Here is a 21,348-nt window from a genome sequence, read left to right on the forward strand (position 1 = left end):
AACGGCTAGAGATGCTCTTAGATGCAACTAGCTCAAATTAGCCTTCATGTTTGAATACTTTAGGGCTATTTGAGTTCAAACTAGTTCAAACTAACTCTAACCTATGGATCCAAATAGGGTCTTTGTATGTAGCATCTGCAAATACAGAAAGAAAGATTACTCCCCCTCAAAAAGAAAAGAACAAAAGATTACTCCATACTATACCTGGCCATCTGCCGGGCCGGGCCTACCGAAGCCCGTGACAGAAAACCTAGGCACGAGCCTGGCCCGGCCCGGCCGTCGGGCCTGATTTTTGGGCCCAAGCCCGGCCCGAAAGTGTTAAAGCCCGTCGGGCCTCGGGCCACGGGCCGGGCCTCTTCAGTAAATCGTGAAAACAGTGGGCCCGAGCCCGGCCTGGCCTCAGGCTCAAAATCTAGACCCGAGCCCGGCCAGGGTGCAGCGTCGGGCCGGGCCGGGTCAGGCCGACCGGGCCGGGCTACCAATGGCCAGGTCTACTCCATGCTGCATGGTTAGCGTAACTGAATGGAGGAAAGACAAACTCCAGTTGCAAACACATGACCTGGGATTAACGAAAATGAAAATATGAAACAACGAAATGCAACTTTTTTAAAAGAAAAGAAAATATTAATTAATTATTACCTTCGTCCCATAATGTAAGACATTTTTGCAGTTCACTTTAAACTTCGAAAACGTGAACGGAGGGACTAGAAAAGTAAACATCGTCTACTAGTACTCACGTAAAATAAAACGGCTAATGGTGAGTTGTTTTAACTTTTTTTTACTATTAACCTCCTTTGCGCAATGGTGCTATAAGCTTGGGCACCCTGTGTTACGCGCGCAGAAGATGGCAGGATAAAATCCTGGGCCAGGATGATCAATCCGATCCGACCTTCCAAATGGAATCCAGCGATTGGCTGGCGTTCGTCCTCCTCTGAGCCCCTCACCACCACCAGTCGTCCCCTCCCCTTCCCCTTCACAGCTTCACTCCCTCTTCCCCCTTCCACAAACTCGAGTCCAGCCGAGAGTTCTAGAAACTCAACATTAACACTTCCCCTCCGGCCACAGCCTCTCTACCTCCACTTCCCCAACAAGCGCTCTTCTCCTTGGGCAATCCCGCGGTAGCGAGCTCGATCGGACCGCTGGGGTCCATGCCCATGGCGCTCCTCTCCGCCACCTCCCCCGCCAAGACGCTCTTCTGCCACGAGGAGCAGTACCCAGCGCAGAGCGGCCTCCTCCTCTCGGTCCCGCAGTCCAGGAAACAGAGGGCGCGCGCCAGGCTGGTGGCGGCAATGCGCCCGGCGGGCGCGGCCGCCACGGAGACGGCCTCTACGGCGGCGGCGTCGTCGTCGGGGGGCACGAAGGGGAAGCCTCGCGTGCTGGTGGCGGGCGGCGGCATCGGGGGCCTGGTGCTGGCGCTGGCGGCTCGGCGGAAGGGGTACGACGTGACGGTGTTCGAGCGGGACATCAGCGCGGTGCGCGGGGAGGGGCAGTACCGCGGGCCCATCCAGATCCAGAGCAACGCGCTGGCGGCGCTGGAGGCCATCGACATGTCGGTGGCCGAGGAGGTGATGCGCGAGGGCTGCGTCACCGGCGACCGCATCAACGGCCTCGTCGACGGCATCTCCGGCTCATGGTACGTCGGTCCAAGTCGAGTCAATCAACCGTGCCTTGCCTGCTTATCAAAACTGCTGCTCACCTGCTCTCTGCCTGTCACTTGCTTGTTGTGCCTTCGCGGTTGTGGCACTAGTAAGTGGGCAACGTGCGTAAACTGATTTCACTGCTGATCCCACGACCACCACCACGCACCCAGACCAGACGAGACGGCGCCGCCCCACCCGGCCGGGCAACAATGAAAAGAGCCTGCGCGCGGCGGCTTCCCATTCGCCCGTAGGCGTGCCCACACGGGCAAACGGCCGCCCAAACGCACCGAGGAGGGCACCAATCCTGGACTCCTTTTCTCACCACTACGGGACACCGACGTACACCACCGACTTGGCTCACCTCCGGGCTCCGGCACAGGAGAAATCCATTCCTCCGTTTCCGTGCCCGGTCCGTGGTGTCGGCCCACATAATAAAATGGGAAAAATTCGTTATCCCGGCGCGTCGGTACGGTACAGCCCCCCCTCTGCCGGGTTGCGCCCAATGAATCCATGTTCGCGAGTACCGGTGCCCGGCGGTCTCATCCCCATCCCATGCGTCTCTTGCCTAGTAGCTGCCCCATCCCGATCCCCAGGCTAAAATACCCAGCCAGCCTCCCGGGAACGTCTTCTTCTTCTCCTTCTGTGAAGCCCGTTTGAAGCTCCCTCCAGAGCATGTCCACTGAGACTTTTTAGAGAAAGAAGAAGAGTCAACTCAACGCTGAACGGCAGCGAGCATACTCTCTGCTCATCACAAGCTTAGCTTCCACTTCTGGCTGCTTGTCTACTGTCGCCAATTCCTCATGCCATGCTCCACCTGCACGCGAGTCTCTCCCACGGCGATCTCCGCCACCTCTTCCTCCTCCCGGACAGTGCTCCGCATACTCCCCTTCCGCTCCCCGCGCGGGCCGTATGGACGCGGGCTCTGCCTTCCTGGCTCCATAAGGTGCACTGCGGAGGTCGTTGACGCGGCAATGCACGCGCCCAAGCCGCCGGAGCCCAAGCCGCGCGTCCTGGTCGCCGGCGGGGGGATCGGCGGCCTCACCTTCGCGCTCGCGGCCAGGCGGAAGGGCTTCCAGGTGCTCGTGCTGGAAAAGGACATGAGCGCCGTCCGCGGGGAGGGCAAGTACCGGGGCCCCATCCAGCTGCAGAGCAACGCGCTCGCCGTCCTCGAGGCCGTCGACATGCCCGCCGCGGACCAGATCATGGACGCCGGATGCATCACCGGCGACCGCGTCAACGGGATCGTCGACGGCATCTCCGGCTCCTGGTCGGTACTAATCACGTTCCACTCACACGACTAGCCCACTGCTTGGTTGCTTGTTATACTACTACCAAGGATTTGTCCGCTTGCGCCTAGAAATGTTGGGATTTCTCTCTGCCATCAAGTTCTTGTGCAAGTTAGCCTAAGAAGACTCTGTTCACGTGCTACAGCGCACTATCGCCACTTGGTACAACCCGATTGGTAGCAGTTCATGCTCACCTGCTTTAGTACGCCATACCATAGCAATTAGTACAGCTCACACTTGAACGGTTAATCGTAGTAGACCTACAATTAGTCAATGATAGCAACACGAGCGAATGAGTAATAATACGATGTAATTTGTTGCTTACTTATCGATGTTGATTTGTATAATTAAATTAAACATGTAGAGTACTTACTTGTGCTTATTCTACTGCATATTTGAATTTGCTAGTTGATCAGCTTCAAGATCCATTTGACCGAGCCATGTTGGTATGCAGGTACATCAAGTTTGATACCTTCACTCCTGCTGCTGACAGAGGGCTCCCGGTCACAAGGGTCATTAGCCGCATGACGCTGCAGCAGATTCTTGCCCGTGCAGTCGGCGACGACGCTATAATGAACGATTGCCACGTTGTCGACTTTACTGATGATGGCAACAAGGTGAACCATCAGTTCAGTTGTCTTTGAGTGGTCATCTCAGTGCAAAACTGGCTCACAATGCTATGGAAAAAGTCTAATGTTTGTAACATTCGGCGGATAACTGCAGGTCACCGCGATATTGGAGGATGGGCGGAAATTTGAAGGTGATCTCTTGGTTGGAGCAGATGGCATATGGTCAAAGGTAATGTAGTCAGTTGCCTTTTCAAAAATAGGATCAAAGATGACCTCAACACAGATCTATTTTGAGGGACCTGAATTAATATTAACTTCATTGGATAGGTGAGGAAGTCGCTTTTTGGCGAAACGGATGCATCTTATTCAGAATACACTTGCTACACCGGAATTGCAGACTTTGTGCCTCCTGATATTGACACAGTCGGGTATGCGGCTCAGATCTTAGAATGAGCACTGTCATTTCCTCTCATAGGAAATACTAATGCGCCTCCTCTTCTTCCTCTGTTGAAGGTACCGAGTGTTTCTTGGTCACAAACAATATTTCGTCTCCTCAGACGTTGGTGGTGGTAAAATGCAGTGGTATGCATTTCACAAGGAACCTGCTGGTGGTACTGATCCTGAGAATGGTGAGTGCCCAGAGGGAAGCTTTTGCACTAAGTTAGTTAAATGCTACCTTCCTCGTATAGTTGTATAGTTTATGATGCGAATGGGGGAAATATATTTGATAGGCATTGCCTATGTGCTTGTCATCCATTCATCCACTAATGCTGTATATTGACAGGCAAAAAGAAAAGACTGCTCGAGATATTTAGCGGTTGGTGTGATAATGTCATTGATCTGCTAAATGCAACTGAGGAGGAAGCAATTCTTCGCCGGGATATATACGATCGGCCACCTACTATCAACTGGGGGAAAGGTCGTGTCACCTTGCTTGGTGACTCTGTCCATGCTATGCAGCCAAATCTGGGACAGGGTGGCTGCATGGCTATTGAGGTACATAATTACTTAGCCATGCCTATGATATCATTGTCACTATCAGAAATTCAGCACGGTGGATAGGTTTCTTGCCTTGGTGTTGTGAGATATAGTACTCGCTGTCAAATAACTTGTCACTTGTTATAGGATGGTTACCAGCTACTTGCTGCTCTAAAATAACTTGTCACTTGCTATAGGATGGTTACCAGCTGGCTGTAGAGCTTGAGAAGGCCTGGGAAGAGAGTGTCAAGTCTAGAACTCCTGTGGACGTTATTTCCTCCTTGAGGAGGTAACTATTTCTTTCCTTGTGTTGTACTCGTAGCATGTTAGTTTGTTCAGATGGTATTGCTTTTAGCATCCAGTATAATACTAACAGAATCCAATTCCAAAGCTGCCCTATTATTATGTCCTTGGTAAGTCTGACCGATGGGCATGGTATTTGTTTGCATGTTTGTCTGCAGTTATGAGAAGGAGAGAAAGCTACGTGTTGCTATCATACATGGATTGGCAAGAATGGCGGCAATCATGGCTACCACTTACAGACCATATCTAGGTGTGGGTCTGGGACCTTTGTCGGTAAGTCAAGAACTACACAGCTTTGTACTTCTAAACACATTTAGTTTCGTTTTTGTCTCTCAGCCTGATTAAAACTGCTTGTTGAGTTGGCCACCCGTGATTTTATTGGATATATGAAGCAAGGTTTAAAACTAGATTACCTGCTTCATAAGAGTATTATCAAACAATGCAGACTAAAATTACTATATGGATATTTGTCACATGTAGTTTTTGACAAAGTTGAGGATACCGCATCCTGGAAGAGTTGGTGGCAGATTTTTCATCAAGGTTGGAATGCCTTTGATGCTGAGCTGGATTTTAGGTGGCAACAGGTGATTCTTTTGAGCTATAAGTTTGTTTCCATTTCGAGCTCATAAGTAAATAGTGCTGTACTTTTTAATGGAATTTGTAAATACAGAACAATATTTGATTTTCATTAGGGTTAGATGCCTTCTCACCATGCACAGAAGGACTTCCCAATTGTCTCTTCTTACTCTCCATCTATTAATCATGATGGAAATATGATATGAATATTGTTTTTGATATGCAGCTCAAAGCTAGAAGGAAGACCGTTAAGTTGCCGGCTTTCTGACAAGGTATATTTCTAACAGACATGTAAACACTAATAACTACAAAACAAGATAACTATTTGACAATCTCTGACATTTAGCATCCCACTGTAGGCAAGCAACCAGCTTGGTCGATGGTTTCAGGATGACGATGCATTGGAACAAGCTATGGGTGGAGAGTAAGTTCATTGCTTACCCTCTGGTTTCATTTTGAACCAGACATGTTCTTTTTTTTCGATAAAGGGTGGATTTTATTGGCTCAGAATGAGCATTAAGAGGATACAAACACAATGAGCACACACCCGGCCTCTGCATAGTTAGAATGTACACAGCCAACACCAACGCACACAAAAAAAAATCGTCAGCAAATAGCAAAGTCAAATAAGACCAAAGCTATGCATAGACGATAAAAAACCCCTAAAGCGAGCAGATCTGCAATCAGCAAGCTATAACATAGACCATATCCGCACCAACCAATTCAATAACAACACACGGACGATGAAGTTCTTCAACAGCAACGCCTTCAGGAAGGGAGCAACGCTCATGCATCACCATCACCGGATCCAACCACCAAAGGCAAGAATCTAGGTTTTCACCCTGAAGAATCAGTTCGAGCAAAACCGAGCAATGCCTTGAACAAGGTACATTGCCAGGTATAACCAACTCGGGTCAGACCTAGGCTTTCACCCCGGATCTCGAGACCTGAAGCTCGAGTAGCACGACCGTCAACATCACCCATGTGTTGTGACCACCACTTTTCCGCGATCCCAGCAACAAAATGCGATATGCACCAACGCTGATGCACCACCATCCCTCTGCGTCAAGCCGTCTTTTATAGTTTGCATCTCACCATTGAAGTAAACCATCGGAGCTGAAGGAAGGAGCCTTCACAATGACCTTTCGATGGCCACCGCAAGAGAGAGCCCTGCATAGGCCGTCAGCCTAGGGGCCGACATGGCCGGAACCAGAACGTGAAAAGCAGATCACCATCATCGAAGCCTTGCTGGCCAGACAGTGCCGTCACTTGAGGATCGCCATGGGGAATCTGCACCGCCATCAAGAAACCGTCCCGCAGCAGGCCTGCGGACCCGTCACGATCGATCCCAAGATCCGTCCATGGCGCTACCCACGCAGCATGTTCTGCATACTACTTTCAGCGCCTTTGAAAAGAGTAGTTATTTGAGTGACTATTCACAGGTGGTACCTCTTCCCTATGAGCTCTGGAGATGACTCTGCCTTGCAGCCCATTCGTTTGATCAGGGATGAACAGAGGACACTCTCTATTGGGTAGGTGTACATAGCAAAAATATTTCTCTTTATACAACACTTTTTTCCTCAAGGCGTTGCGGAATAAAACAAATGTCTCCTTTTCTTGGCAGAAGCAAACCAGATCCGAGCAATTCTGATTCTTCGTTGTCGTTCCCCTTGCCACAAGTAAGTTACTAAAATGATATGTGGCAAATTTTTAGTGTTACCCGTTTAATCATCAAAATTGCACTCATGGCTGCATTTTCCTTTGTCGATAAACTTCTTAACTTCCCTTTGATCTGTTGAACTTCCTTGCAGGTATCAGAGATCCATGCTACTATCACATGCAAGAATAAGGGTTTCTATTTGACCGATCTCGGAAGCGAGCATGGTACATGGTTTAACGAGTAAGTTCTGAGAGCAGCCTGATTCCACTCTCTTGCTCCAGAAGTCGAAACTTTACATGTTAACTCATTCTCTTCCGTGTGGAATCTCCAGCAACGAAGGCAGACGCTACCGGTTACCTCCGAACTTCCCAGTTCGTTTCCACCCTTCTGATGCCATTGAGTTTGGTTCAGATAAGAAGGTAGCCATATCCTGTTCTCCGTAGCTTACCTTGCTTCCTATCTGCCTGATGGTCCAGTCAATCATGATTCGTCGTGAAATGCCCACTTCTGATCAGTTTGTGCAAATTTGCAGGCCATGTTCCGGGTGAAAGTGCTCAGCACGCTTCCATACGACTCCGCGAGAGGTGGAGAAGTTCTGCAGGCAGCATGAGTGGGGACTTCAGCGACACCTTGTCACCAGCCACTGTACAGCATTCTTCAGTAAACAGCCGACACTGCATCATCGCCAAGGAAAGAAAAAGAATTGTAATTTTTGCACTCATCCAGATATCCCAGAACAGGATTTTGAATAGCTTCTGACAGAATTACTACGTTGCAGTTCTACGAAAAAGAACTGAGGGTGTACAATAGGGGTAGGCAATTTTAGCTGTTGCCACTGTAATACTGTACCCAGTACAGTACATTGTTGTGCCTATTAACACGTGTTCATACTGCAAGATAGAAAAACATGTTAATATTGCATAATCAAGCCGAAGGCAATCATAGCATGAACACCATGACGCAATGGACCAAGGAACCAGCATGAACACCATGATTCGTTCCAAGGCATATGCGCCAGTAGTCTGTAGTTCGATATTTTCTCTTCGTGGTAAGAGCGAGACTTAGACCCAGGAATCAACTTAGTAAGTACTTTCTCCGTTCCAAAATATAAGTCTTTATAAAGATTGTGCTATGGACTACATACAAAGCGAAATGAGTGTATCTATACTCTAAAATACATTTATATACATCCGTATGTGGTTCATAGTGAAATCTTTATAAAGACTTGTATTTAGAAACGGAGGGAGTAGAAATAAGTAATCATCAGCAGCTGAACCTTAGGATCATGACGGGGGATCCAAGACACGCGGTAGTGTGGTCTTGGCTGCCGCGGCCGTGGCTCGCCGTCGCGGCGCGGGACCTGGGGCGGAACCACTCGATCGTAGCCCCGCACAGACCGATTCTACAGCCGTTGGATCATCCTTGTTCGGTCCAGATGCACGCGCGGTAGGCATGTATACTCCACCGGTACGCCGAGTGAGGTTTGCCCTCGTAAGCCATGTCACCCCGGGCCGCCGGCGACCGCCGCGAGAGCGAGACCCTAGCCAAGGTCTCCCTATCGTCGGTCTCGGCCGCCGCGGCGGAGGTCTCAACCTTCCCCCTCGACGCCCTCAAGACGCGCCTCCAGCTCCGCCGCAGCACCGGTGGTGGTGGTGGTAGCGGCGGTGGCGTCTTACGCGTCGCGGGCGAGCTCGTCCGCGACGGGGGGTTCTACCGGGGCCTCTCCCCCGCCGTCCTCCGGCACCTCTTCTACACGCCGCTCCGCATCGTCGGCTACGAGCACCTCCGGTCCTCCCTTGCCAGCGGGGGCCGGGAGGTGGGCCTCCTCGAGAAAGCGATTGCTGGGGGAGCCTCCGGCGTCGCCGCGCAGGTAAACATGTCTCTGTGAATATCAGATCCGTCGAAGTGCTTTGCTCTTGTGCCTGCAAGGCGATGTGCAATTCGTCTTAGCTAATCAAGGAACTTCTGATCTGTGCTACGATGGAGAAATGTGATCTCCTGCACAAGATTGAGAACCTGTGATGCACTCACAGCGCGAGACTGAGGACTGTTTGGTAGTATTAGGCTTTTAAAACAGTATACTTATATACTGGGAGTGCGAGAATTAAGAGAATGTATATCTGAAACCAGCATTACTGTTGCCATGGGTCTGTTTAGATACCGTAAAAAGCTATTCATTTTAAACATTGCTAAGCATTGCCATTCTCTTACATTCGTATGAAGAAGTGTATTAGGGCTAAGAGATAGTATTACGGTATGGATTCTGTGCACCTGGACCTGGATGCATAGCCCAGTTGGTTGAAGTAATCAAAAAGTACGTTTGTATGTTTGAAACCAAAATGCATGCTACATCTTATGGGGAAAGTCAAGACTGTTTATCGCCATCACTATCATTAACTCATTATCGCCATCACTATCATTAACTCATTATCACCCCAGATCTTGAAGTATCACTCATCTTATGCAGCACATCTCGGCGTGAATGTGTTGTTGTATACTCGTATGGCACAATAACCACACCAAGCAGTGGCAGCAGTTGCTAGGAAGACAGTGTTATCTCCAGTTACCGTGGCATACTGTGTACATGATACCATCGATATGTGCTTGCATTCCACCGTATCCTCATGTGATGACTATATTTGCTAATACGACACATGAAGCCACAGTAGGGTCTATCTTGGCCGTGGCATCAACCTCAATCATGTCCGTTGCGTCTGCTGATAAGGCCTGAATGAACTATAAGATTGTTCCACATAACCTCCCCGTGATGGTTGGCAGTTCACTGCACCCCTCGCATGATATAAATGGTACTTGTATCCCTGGAGAAATATGTGATATATGTAAAAGGAAAGTGACAGCCAGTGATCAGCATGACATAGTTATCTGCTAGATGTAGAATCACTGTCTTTTAACAAATGTACGTAACTATTTTCTTGCCCAATATATTTCTATCTAATGCAATAGTTAATGTGCCTCCTACTCTGCAGTGCAGGTGGTGGCAAGTCCAGCTGATCTCATAAAGGTAAGGATGCAAGCAGACAGCAGATTGTTGACCCAAGGCATTCGACCTCGGTATACAGGAATCTTAGATGCCTTCACGAAAATCACTCGTGCAGAAGGTTTGTTAGGACTTTGGAAGGGGGTTGGTCCTAATGCCCAGCGAGCATTTCTTGTCAACATGGGCGAGTTGACCTGCTACGACCAGGCAAAGCATTTCATCATCCGCAAGCAGATCTGCGACGACAATCTGTATGCTCACACACTGGCCTCTGTTGCCTCTGGTCTGTCTGCAACTACATTGAGCTGCCCAGCGGATGTGATCAAAACCAGGATGATGAACCAGGGCCTGGAGGCGAAGGCTCTGTACAGGAATTCTTATGATTGTTTGGTCAAGACCGTCAAACATGAGGGCCTAACAGCATTGTGGAAGGGTTTCTTACCTACATGGGCCAGGCTTGGCCCATGGCAGTTTGTGTTCTGGGTTTCCTACGAAAAACTCCGACAGGCATCAGGTATTTCTTCGTTCTGATAGTGCTGTGCTGGCTGAGTTTTCATACAAGAGGCATACAGATCAAAGATACTGTTATTTCTGAACCTTTAGCCTGTGGCTACGTGTTACTGTGCCCATGTGCATTTACGTTTAATTTGGGCCTGAACTCTGTATATCTGATGGTGCAGCAGCCAGCGCATAGATTTGTCATCCCTTACATATCACATTTTCTCACGCTCTTCCTTTTGGGGAGGGAATTGCACAAACCACCACTTATTGGGGCTGGTGTTGCGCAAAACACCTACTATACGGGTTTGTTGCGGAAAACACCACATATTGGTGTAATACATTGCAGATAGGTCTAATCTAGTATTTGGATGCATTGGCATAATTGCAGACAAATGGGTCCCGCTTGTAAGTGCACGCGTGGCAATTAAAACCGGCCACATCAGCCTCTCCTTTTGGGTGCTATTTATGCACTCCCTGTTCAGACAAGAATTCGAAAGCTCGCCCTTTTCACCTTTTGTGTTCATGTGCGCACAAGCAGTCATCTTGCTCTGCAGAGCTGTTGCAGGTGCTTGGTATCTCTTGCACCACAATATGTGTATGTGCGCAGACCAGGTCGCTTCTGTCCAACTCTTTTGAGGAGCTCAGGTGGATCCGCGGAGTCATGTGCTTCTTTTTGGGAGCCAGGGCGACTCATGTGCGGAGTACTGCTCTATCATATTCATTGCACAGCGACTCATGGGCATTCGAATCAGGTGCAGAGTGGCAGTATCTAAGTCTGTTGCGGGAATCTGATAAGTAAGCGTGAAAGTTGATGCGCGTGTTCTGCAAAGATTTCAGCTGCTGCTAAGTTAAAATCTGGTCAAAACGCCATCGCAAAGAGCAGGAACTGAAGATAACCTGAAGAATGATTGCACTTGGATCCAGCGTGCAGAGACGGTTGTGCAAATTCAAGTTTTTTTATTTAGCATATGCGTGTTTTCAGGTGAATGCTTCGATTGAGCCAAAGTGCATACCCAGCGCGTCCATGAATAGAAGCACTAGTGCTTTTTTTAGAGAAAAAAGAGGCACCAAGGGCTTGCTTGGCACGGTAAATCCCGCTAGGCACATAAAAATTACAACCAATTCAAACACCCCTACAAGTGTAACACAGAATGGACTGTAGTGCTGAGCAAATCCGACGACCCGGGTAGAGGAATTATCAGCAGTTCCTATGGCCATCTAAATTAAGCAGCGTGGACTGGGCAAAGAAGCCATGCTTTTGTCATCCTCTTGCCCATATTGTCAGATCTAGACAGTGAGAACCATAAATTTTGCCAGCCGGAAGAGTGAGCCGTCACGTCATTCACAAGGAATACAGGGGTACAAAGAAATGGTGAACATGTCTTGTTTACTCACAGCTAATCCTTAGGTGTTAATTACAGTATTGAATCATGGAAGATACGGCATGATTCCGATAGGGACCTTAATTCAGATCTGCCCAAAATGAAATTCAGGATCTCACAGCTAATCCTACTTGACAAATACAATGCCGCAGCTATGTGTCACACTTCTATACGATGGATAATTTACATGATGGCTGGCTGACCTTAGAAGAGAACAGCCGTTCTTAGTTAGCATGCCTTTGGCCTGAGAGAAAGCCCACTGAACATGTTGGTACCAACAGGCAATTCCCTTGCTCCATAGCATTACAAGACGGAGTATCTTGTGCTTTGGCTCTTCAACACAGGTCCCACCCTCCCTCCCACCCTCCCTCCCTGTCAATCCAGTTGTTCATCTTAGATCCTAACTCCATGATAATACATCTAACAGATCAACCATTGCAAGAATGCCAAGTGCATCAGTCTTCCGGAATATCGTTAGATGGTTGCTTCAAGATGACTCTTGCCCTTGGTCACTACTCGCTTGACCCACTGTTTCTCGAGGAGGAATCTGCAGGTTTAGGAAGATTTATTCCAGACGTGGCTTTCAAACTGACAAATAGCTCACAAGAGGGTGGAAGATATAATACCGCGTGAGGGCCGCTTTCCCTCCATTGCTTCTTTCTTTTCCTGGCAACTATGACAAAGGAACGGACCATCCCAGGGGCACACCTTTCCTGGCTTTGACAAACCCTCGTGTATCGATATCCCCTGACCAGACTCTAACTCTACTTGACAAATTGCACATACAAAGAGCTTGAACATATTTCGAACTGGATACTCAGAGTCTAGCCTGCATTCACCAGAAATGAAATGACAGCAATTAATAGACAATAACAATAAAAAAATTTGGATGACACCCAACTGGTAAGCCATTCAGCTTCATAAGGTGTTTCCATATCGAACGAAACAGGCGCTTTGCTTTTCTGCTTTGTTTGCTTTTTCACTTCACCCCTGAACTACGGGAAAAGATAGTTTTTTCAACCCTGAAACTCTAGAACCGTTTAAATTGCAACCTCAAACTATTGAAATATCCACTTTTTACCCTCAGCTGGTTCCATGAGTGGTTTCGGGTGGCAGGCCGTCCAAGCACTGCCATGTCACTACCGTGGAGAAACAAACACTACCAGAACAAGCAATTGAAGACAAACTGAACCAATGGGATAAAATAACTTCCACAAAAGAAAAAAGGCTTATAATTCTAGAAGCCAGAGAAAAATAATACAACAACAACAACAACAACAACAACAAAGCCTTTCAGTCCCAAAGAAATTGGGGTAGGCTAGAGTTGAAACTCATAAGATCTCGAAACCAAGTCATGGATAGCTAACTTCCACGCGATCCTGTCCATGGCTAGTTGAAACCCTGTCCATGCTTGAGAGAAAAAAAGGTAAAGGCAACGTTTTTTTTTTCCGATGTGGAAGTGAGGTTGCAGACCTGTGGCATCCATGTGGGCCGCAAGGCACGTGTGAAACCACTTGAGGTGAAACTGAAGCATTTCAATAGTTCAAGGTAGTATTTTAAATGGTTTTAAAGTTCAGTGTTGAAAAGTGAACTTTCGCCATAAGTTTAGAATTGGACGGTTGACATTTCTTTCTCTTTTGATGTTTTTGTCAAGTTCCGGATGAACACTATGGTGGGGGAGTTTGAGTTGTCCCGTTGTTGTCAATCTATGGTGGAACCCAACGAGGCGCATGGCAAAATATGGTGTTTTCACAAGACATGACAATTGTTGCCAATCAAACATCGAATCATATTTTTTGACAAAATAACCTTTAAGGACTGAATCCAAATATTTAGCAATGCTACAAAAGAAGTATAGCGTCCTACAATAAGAATTGTCGAAAGAAGACTTATTGCCTGGTTGATAAAATGTAATGCTAGCCAAATGAACTAAATTAAACACAAATGTAACGTGTGGTACCCAATCACAGCAACACATGTACCAACCTGACTTCAGTCTAAAGGGCTATGCCCTGTTTCGTTGAATGGTAAGGTGTTATATAGTAGAAAACCCATACCCAATGCTCAATCAAAACAATATTTTCTATTAGATGTATGGCATCGACCATTGTCACAGAATCTAACAGAACCTGTGTTCCAGCATATACAATTTCAGCCTGCAGAGTAAGGTCTCTTCTGTTGAATATGACAAGGTGTAACTCATGTGACATCTTCAGCTCAAATGGCATGTCACAAGTTACCAAAAAGCTAAACCACTGCTAAACTCAGGTGACATCTTCAGCTCAAATGGCATGTCACAAGTTACCAAAAAGCTAAACCACTGCTAAACTCAGGTTTCCCAAGTACGAGTTATTGTTTAGTCAGGAAGCTTTGGGTTCACCATATAATCGACACAATGGAGAAAGGGAACATACCATCTTAGCAGAGATGGGCATCCATCCTCAAAGACTTCCTCCACCAAGTCGGGCTCAGAAGTACGCTCCGTATCAGCACGCGATAATGTGTCTGATGTTCTTTTTCTGATGAATATATTTTTCAAAAGACTAAAGCCATTCCGTGCCTTCTTTCGAGAATGTATAGTGGATTTTGGTTTTTCTGGCGGTATTATGTCAATAACAATACAAGTTGTATCATCCCTTAATCCTTTTGCATCCACTGCTTCCTGCAAAAGATCAACAGTAAATAACAATTTTATTCTAATGCACAAAGACACACGGTACAAACTGAGGATTCCAGGTTGTGTGCCAGAAATGAGGGGTTAAGTGGCTGTACTTTGACAATTTGATCCGCTGCAGCCTCTGGAGGAAGACCTCGTGCGCAACTAAAAGCCATTTCCGCAGTCAAGGCATCCCAAACACCGTCACTTGAAATAATTAGACGACCTCCAGCACTAGATAGCTGCAGCAAGCATTAGAAGACATTAGTATTTCGAAAATATGATTAAAAAATCTTCAGAAAAACACTTTATTATGAGAATGCCGACTTTTCACACATGGGTGCAGACAAAACTTTTTGCAAAATGCACCTTGTATATTTCAAAAGGCAATAGGGATTTTGTGTAGATGTGCCACATACTGACATACATGTGCACTTGACAAACATCAAGCAAAAATATGAACTATTGTGAACCACAAAAATCTGTACTGCTACAAGACACTTGCTATGTTTGCAAATATGTCATATCTTTTCTGTACAAATACACAAAATAGAACTAGAATTTTCTTTTTCAGATGGTGTTTAATTTTACAGGTTGTGCTTCTGCAATAGGTTGCAGAAGCACCCATGTCTATCAAATTTACACAAAAAGGACATTTCACGAAGTGACAAGAAAATAAAGATGACAAAGACAACGAGAATATTCAGACAGTAGAACTTCTAGTGCCTTTTATTGTGACGTTTTGAATTTGGTTCTGTACAGAACAGACGTGAAGAATTTTTTAGGACATTGTACCTTGATCTGCTTCACAAAAGGAACAGGAATGATAAATTCACCAACGTCCTGATCGCCAATTGATCTTGATAGGCATAAACCTCCTGGCCAACATCTAAGGGGGCCAATCTGGTTGGGCAATAAAGGAAAGAAGGGTCAAGCTAAAGGTGTGCATCAGACCTATTAGCACAATTATGGTTCAGGGAAATAATGAGAAGATATATATACAATATATGTAATCGTGATAATGTGCAAGCGCAAAGTTTTGAAATGAACCACCGAACGGTGAGCACTCAACAGCATGTAGAGTAAGGCACTCATTAGAATTCCATAGGTACACAAAATATGGGAAAGTGTGGTTCTAAACCAAAATTAGTACTTGTATAATAAGTAAGTCGATTCATTAGTCCCCGCGGATTAAAATAACAAAGAAACAATCAAACAATTAAAAAGGGGCGAATTTGAAGTAAACAGCAAGCCCTGGTCACCAAATGAAAATTCTACGCTTAATAACTTGGTACAAGTCAAATCAGTCGCTAACATAGAGCAACACTTTCCTAGCTACATCTTTCCAAAGTCATCAAAATATAAAGATTCAACTTTAGAAAGTTCCTTGGCTGCCAACACGCAAAATAGAGGGAAAACTTGAGCAGAAGCAAAAGACGAAGAGCAAAACCTCAGCTCCACCAACAATATTTAGTCTGCCAACTTCACCTCCACATTCTGTTACACGTCCAACTCTACAAATGGAAACCAAAAAGTGATAAGAACCAGCGACATATATTCATGAATAGAGCAACGGAATTAATGCATTTGTAATATAGTGTAAACAAATCTTACTCCTCCCCGCTAGCATCAAAACGATGATCAGCCGACAAGTAGTAAATCGAACCCTCTGCTTCAAGAACACATCGAGAATCACCGACAGATGCGGCAGTCACAACGGAGCCGTCGATTATGACGAGCGTGACGGTTGTCCCCGAAGAGTGTGCTGAAAGACAGGAGAGGACAAACAAGGTTCAACACTGGTACTGTAGGAGCGTACTAGTAGCACGAGAGCATGGCCATGCCCAATTTGAATTGATGACCACCCAAGCTGTGTTGTACTTCTAGACATGGCAGTAATTGGTAGTACTAGGAATGGAGGTCTTAATTAGCTCCATGTATAAATGGGAGCAGGGAATTTGACCTCTTGTCTGGAAATCTTTGTCGGTCTTGACGAAGCCGGCGACGAGCGCCCTGGGCAGCGCGGCGAGCCACTCGTCCCTGGTGAGGTGGGCGGGGACGCAGCCGAGCACATTGGCGAGGAGCCTCTCCTTGGCGTACACCGCGGCGGCGGCCCCGTTGTGGCCGTCGAACATCTGGAACCAAACACCTCTTAGAGCAGATCGCCGGGCGAGATGAACGAATAGGTGAAATGCGGCGGGGGGCTTACGGCGAATGCGGAGAAGGATGCGCCCGGGTGGCGCTCGCAGCCCTGCTTGAGCAGCGCGTAGTCCTCGCCCTTCCTGGCCCGCGCGGCCTGGCCCGCCGCGACCCCGGGCCGCTCGCCCCCCGCCGCATCGGCCCGCTCCGCCGACGCCTCCCGCAGCAGCAGGTCGGCGAGCGCCATGCTCCCGTGGCGCCGCCTGGGCGTCCTCGCCTCCGCCACCGCCATCGTCGCTCAGATCCCAGCAGCGGATCCTGCGCGCATGGCAGGCGGGGGGGCTAGCTGGCTGGGCGAGAGAGAGAGCACGCGCGCGGGACGGGTCTCTGGCTCGCGCTGGCAGGCAGGCAGGCAGGAGGGTTGGCCTGGCGGTGGTGGTGTGGTCGGGTAGCAAGCGGCCCCGAACCTTTCCGCTGGCTTTTTTGCCTGGGCGCGCGAGGCGAGGGAGAGCTGTTGCTTTGCGGGATCGGCGAGGGTGGTGGGGGGGCCCGGCACTCACATGGGGCGCGCCGCTCCCAGAGAGAGAGAGAGAGAGGAAGACGACGCGCAAATCCAGCCCGCTCCCACGCGCGCCGTCCCCGGCCGGACAAATTTATTGCGCGCCACCAATCAAATCGCCCAGCGTTGCGTTTTTAACGGACGCGCCGCGCCACAAAGGTGGGCCGGGTCTGGGTCTGGGTCTGCCCTTGTCACACGACGAGGTCGGGCTTCTTTTTTTTTTTTGTAGAGAAGAGAAGAGAAGAAGGCGTCGTCTACGTACCCGATCGTAGTCCCAAGTGAGTCCCGTGAGTATCTACAAAACGAGTTTGGACTGTAACGACGATTCCCTTTCTATGCATGCTTGGGTCGACATGACATAGGGGAAGACGACATGAAAAAGTAGCAGCAACAGGTGGCTGCGCCTTGAGATATTTCGAAATTGGCTTTTGGCTTCAGGAAAGTACTCCACTCCAGATAAATCCCATCCTCGTAGTAATACCAAAAGTTTGTATGTGTGACCATTTGCTTGAAAGTTCACCTGTGCGAGTTTCTCATTGGCTAACTTTAAAAAAAGAGGTGATCGGTTCATCACATTGATATGGTTGCAAGATCCAGACATCCCAAAATAGGCATGGCAAATCCATGTCTCCGCCCAAGGCCTCAAAAATGATGATGGCATTCTTGTTGCGTCCTTTAACTGTCCATGCCATTTTATGGGCGGTTCTTTCACTTCCAGTGCGTGCAATCAATGGAGCCAAGCATACCCGAAAACCCACGGCTTGTTCATCTTCAAAAGTCTCGCCGTATTCTGACCAGATGCTCTCAAATACTTCAGACCAAACACTTCGACCACCTCCTTCGCAAATTGTTTGACGAAGAATATTGAAGTGCTCTCCCATTGCCAAGTTATCATCGATGGAATCTTTCGAAATACTACAGGCCATCATGCACAATGTGATAATGACCTTCTGCTCAGTGCTACGTCCAAGCAATCCCCGTGCAGTTCCTTCTTTGTTGGAAGGACCTACCATGTTGCTTCACAGCATTGCAAATGTGAATAAGCAAGGACATAGACATTCTAAACCGGCGTCGTCGAAAGTACCTCTCTCTGGATAACGAGGATTTGGGCCAAGATAGTTGCGTATCAATCGGTCGCCCGCCTCTTTCAGTTCTCTCCATACAAACTCACGAGCGAAAATCGAACTGCCATGCTTCGGCCTCTTGTTCTTGTGCATCATCATCATGATCGTATCAATATCTCCACCTCGGTCAAGTCAAAATCCTCATCCGACGAGTAATCATCGCTATAGTTGGAGTCACACAAACTCATCCATAATACGAAACTATCTATCAAGCTAAAATTCTACAAGTGCTTACAAAAAAAACGCAAACGATGTTTTTGACCTTTGTAAGAATTTCGTCGAACACCTTGTGGGCGAGGAGGGGATATCCGATTGGCGGGGTCCTTGGTGGCTAGTTGTTGCCGGGAGGAGATGGAAAAGGCCATGTGATGTCCTCCGTCGACGTGGGGAAGGCGACGACATCGCACTGTCGCCGCCCCAGGCTCATCATCGTTCCGTTCGACCGCGGCGGTCGGGTAGCAAGCTACGGTGCTCCAGCGGCCGCTAGGCCACCTCGGAGGGACACGGTTGAGCTCAATGGCCATTGCAGGCGGCGGAGTGTCGGCCGTCGTGGGCGGATGCAAAATTGGAGCGGCGACGACCGTCGAGGTAGCGGAGGGGATCGGTGGGGTCGGGGCGGCGGAGCGACGGCGGTGGCCTTCGGCGGGATGGAGATCCGGCCAGGCACGGGAGTGAAACAACCATGGGCGATCATCCCGGGGGCAGTCACTTGTTAGAGTCAGCGTCTTGGTTGGGGTTGTGTGGCGGCGGCCATGTCCCTTTGTAGGAATAATGTCTCCCACGTTCTACCCCCGTTCTGATGGTGCGTCTAGCATCGTTGGAGGGCATGTGGAGGTTTGTCTCCGTCGGATCTTACGGGATTCGGTCGGTGCTGGTCTTCGGTGGATCTATTTGGATCCGATCTTCGTCTGTCTTCGTCTAGGTGTTTACATGCTTGATCCTTCTGATCTACGACTTTCTTCATTGGCGATGGTTGCTACTCTAGTGCGCTGGTCCTATGGGGCCTTAGCACGACAACTTCATGGCTGTCTACTACAACAAGGTTTGTCTGGCTCCAGTGAGGAAGAGGCGATGACGGTGGCGCGCGTTCGACTCGCTCCAGTGCTTATAGTCGTCGCTAGGTGGCCCACGGACATGATTGTAATTTTTATTATCTTTATCGTTCTTTGTATTGCCATGATTGAAGTTGAATAGATTGGAAGTTTTTCGAAAAAAAAGAAAGTGTTGTACATTTGCGGCTCTTTGTCTTGTATTTTAGGCTGCTGAAAGAAACTATAATTTTTTGTGGTTGGGTAACTGTTGGAGGACGTTTTTTGCCTCTTCGTGTCAAAAAAACGTCTCATGCTACATTAAAAAAAACGCCTCGTGCTAAAAAATAAGGCAGGCATTGGAGATGCTCTAATCGATGCCCGCTGCCCTAGAGCGGATGTAATCAAGGAGAGCTTTCCTTTTCGGTTCCTCGTTTTCCTTTTTAATAAAGTTAATATGTTCACATGGATGGATGCAACCAAGGAAATAAGTGGTTGGTTGCCTTGCTTTGCATTGCAGTTTCAGCCAGCTGGCACTTGTGCTCGCTCCTTGGGGCCTTGTTGCCTCTTTTCTTGTTTCACCGTCGGCAACGGCATGCTGTTTTCTTTCGACGACTTTGGTTCCATCGTTTTCTGCTCTAGACTGGATGGTGATTGGGGCCGTGAATTATGGAGGGCCGGCCGCTGACTGGCATGCATGGCGGAGAACGCTTCTTTGGTCCGCCGGCCGTGGCTCTTGGTCGTCGGATGTATCATGGATCATGGATGTGATCACACATTCACACAGGTCAGTCCTTAACTCTATGGTCAGAAATCCACCACTTGTTTGAGAATGCAGCAATCCGCACTGAGATGCATTACTTTGAACGCTGGGGCATGGGTGTACTATTCCAGTATCGTGTTCAGCTATGACGAGGTCGGCTTCCAAGTTTCGGTGACATAGACAAGTACGGTTTCTAGTTCCGACATACCAACCGGTTTGTACCAGCTAAGGGCATCTCCTGGGCGGATCCTCAAACTATCCGTACCCGTGTGGACTGCACAATTCAGACATGTTTAGCCATCCAACACAGGGCTGTATCGATCTGCCGAACGGTCCGGACGTACTTTCTCCGGCAAACCCGAGACAAACTGAGGGAAGGGGGAGGCTTTGCGTGAGTCTGAATAGTAGCCACATAGGATTCAGACACCCGGGCCCACGCCTCCATCCTCCCGTATTCTCTCCTTCAGTTTATCTCTTTTGCCTTCGCCGCCGCTCCATCACCTTGACCGCCTCACCACACCCCTGTCGGAACTCGACGAGTCCGTCACCTCCAACGGTACACCCGGACTCCACGTCGTTTAACACCTCTCCTCCGACCGCCGCGCAGGTACCATCCGCTCCTCCGGTTCTCACCATGTCCGACAAATGTTCGGTGAATTGCCCGAGCTAAATTTTGTTGTCCCTTCTTCTTTGAAGCAATGGATTCAGATAAGGAGTACATACGAGCACTATGTTGAGTCGTCCGACTTGTCTAACGAGGAGGACCACACGGATGAGATGGTGATGATGCAAACGGTGCTTGCAGACGCGGGGTGTGCACGGGAGCATGTTATCAGTTTCAAGGGATCGATCAAGGGTCACCGAGTGCTCATCCGCAACCAGGCGCGCAACCATTTGACGCTGATGGACGACTACCTTGTCCCTGATGCCCTCTTCACTAACAATTTCTCTGGTTACCAGAAGTGCACGGCCGCACTGCAGATGCATATGGCACGACCGCTGATTCGTGGGACGAGTACCTACGGATGTCTGAGAGCACATGCGGAGATGCCATGGTCAGTTTTGCAACTGCCATGGTCGAGGTGTTTGGACCTCAGTACCCGACAAAACCAATTATGGCAGACATCGAGAGGATCTTGACAATCTTGGAAGCAAGAGTGTGGCTAGGTTTGCTCGAATCCCTTGA

General features: G+C 48.4%; 3 protein-coding genes across 4 annotated transcripts; 2 read left to right on the forward strand and 1 right to left on the reverse strand.

Moving 5' to 3' along the window:
- Nucleotides 1-1,361: 1,361 nt before the first annotated feature.
- LOC123053443 (zeaxanthin epoxidase, chloroplastic) lies at nucleotides 1,362-7,933 on the forward strand (the record flags this gene model as incomplete). The annotated part of the gene is given in 16 exon segments (XM_044476924.1): nucleotides 1,362-1,633; nucleotides 3,381-3,543; nucleotides 3,650-3,724; nucleotides 3,823-3,923; nucleotides 4,009-4,124; nucleotides 4,280-4,491; nucleotides 4,671-4,762; nucleotides 4,935-5,049; nucleotides 5,257-5,360; nucleotides 5,579-5,624; nucleotides 5,712-5,776; nucleotides 6,795-6,884; nucleotides 6,977-7,031; nucleotides 7,164-7,252; nucleotides 7,344-7,431; nucleotides 7,545-7,933. Coding segments are annotated over 16 exon segments (1,761 nt in total), but the record flags the coding sequence as incomplete, so codon positions are not given.
- Nucleotides 7,934-8,329: 396 nt separating this feature from the next.
- On the forward strand, nucleotides 8,330-10,719 carry LOC123053447 (mitochondrial uncoupling protein 3). The gene is made up of 2 exons (XM_044476928.1): nucleotides 8,330-8,882; nucleotides 10,005-10,719. Exons 1-2 carry the CDS (start codon nucleotides 8,511-8,513, stop codon nucleotides 10,539-10,541), a joined length of 909 nt encoding a protein of 302 aa, XP_044332863.1. The 5' UTR covers nucleotides 8,330-8,510; the 3' UTR covers nucleotides 10,542-10,719.
- Nucleotides 10,720-11,871: 1,152 nt separating this feature from the next.
- On the reverse strand, nucleotides 11,872-17,306 carry LOC123053444 (probable protein phosphatase 2C 40). 2 transcript variants are annotated; one of them, XM_044476925.1, is made up of 9 exons: nucleotides 16,759-17,306; nucleotides 16,513-16,684; nucleotides 16,164-16,314; nucleotides 16,000-16,063; nucleotides 15,345-15,452; nucleotides 14,666-14,791; nucleotides 14,308-14,555; nucleotides 12,520-12,722; nucleotides 11,872-12,421 (listed from the first exon to the last, which is right to left on the reverse strand). In XM_044476925.1, the coding sequence occupies exons 1-9, from the start codon at nucleotides 16,978-16,980 to the stop codon at nucleotides 12,381-12,383; spliced, it is 1,335 nt and encodes a 444-aa protein (XP_044332860.1). In that variant the 5' UTR covers nucleotides 16,981-17,306; the 3' UTR covers nucleotides 11,872-12,380. The 2 variants fall into 2 exon arrangements, with proteins under 2 accessions (XP_044332860.1, XP_044332861.1); XM_044476926.1 differs by having other exon boundaries at nucleotides 11,872-12,440; nucleotides 16,759-17,302.
- Nucleotides 17,307-21,348: the final 4,042 nt, after the last annotated feature.

This window comes from Triticum aestivum, chromosome 2D (assembly GCF_018294505.1).
Source record: "Triticum aestivum cultivar Chinese Spring chromosome 2D, IWGSC CS RefSeq v2.1, whole genome shotgun sequence".
In the NCBI taxonomy this organism is placed as follows: Eukaryota; Viridiplantae; Streptophyta; class Magnoliopsida; order Poales; family Poaceae; genus Triticum; species Triticum aestivum.

Coding starts and splice junctions, on each gene's coding strand:
- LOC123053447 (XM_044476928.1), top strand. CDS start 8,511: ATGTCACCCCGGGCCGCCGGCGACCGCCGCGAGAGCGAGACCCTAGCC. Junction 8,883..10,004: donor CCTCCGGCGTCGCCGCGCAG/GTAAACATGTCT, acceptor TCTGCAGTGCAG/GTGGTGGCAAGTCCAGCTGA.
- LOC123053444 (XM_044476925.1), bottom strand. CDS start 16,980: ATGGCGGTGGCGGAGGCGAGGACGCCCAGGCGGCGCCACGGGAGCATG. Junction 14,792..15,344: donor CTTTTGTGAAGCAGATCAAG/GTACAATGTCCT, acceptor TGCTTGCTGCAG/CTATCTAGTGCTGGAGGTCG. Junction 14,556..14,665: donor CAGCGGATCAAATTGTCAAA/GTACAGCCACTT, acceptor GATCTTTTGCAG/GAAGCAGTGGATGCAAAAGG.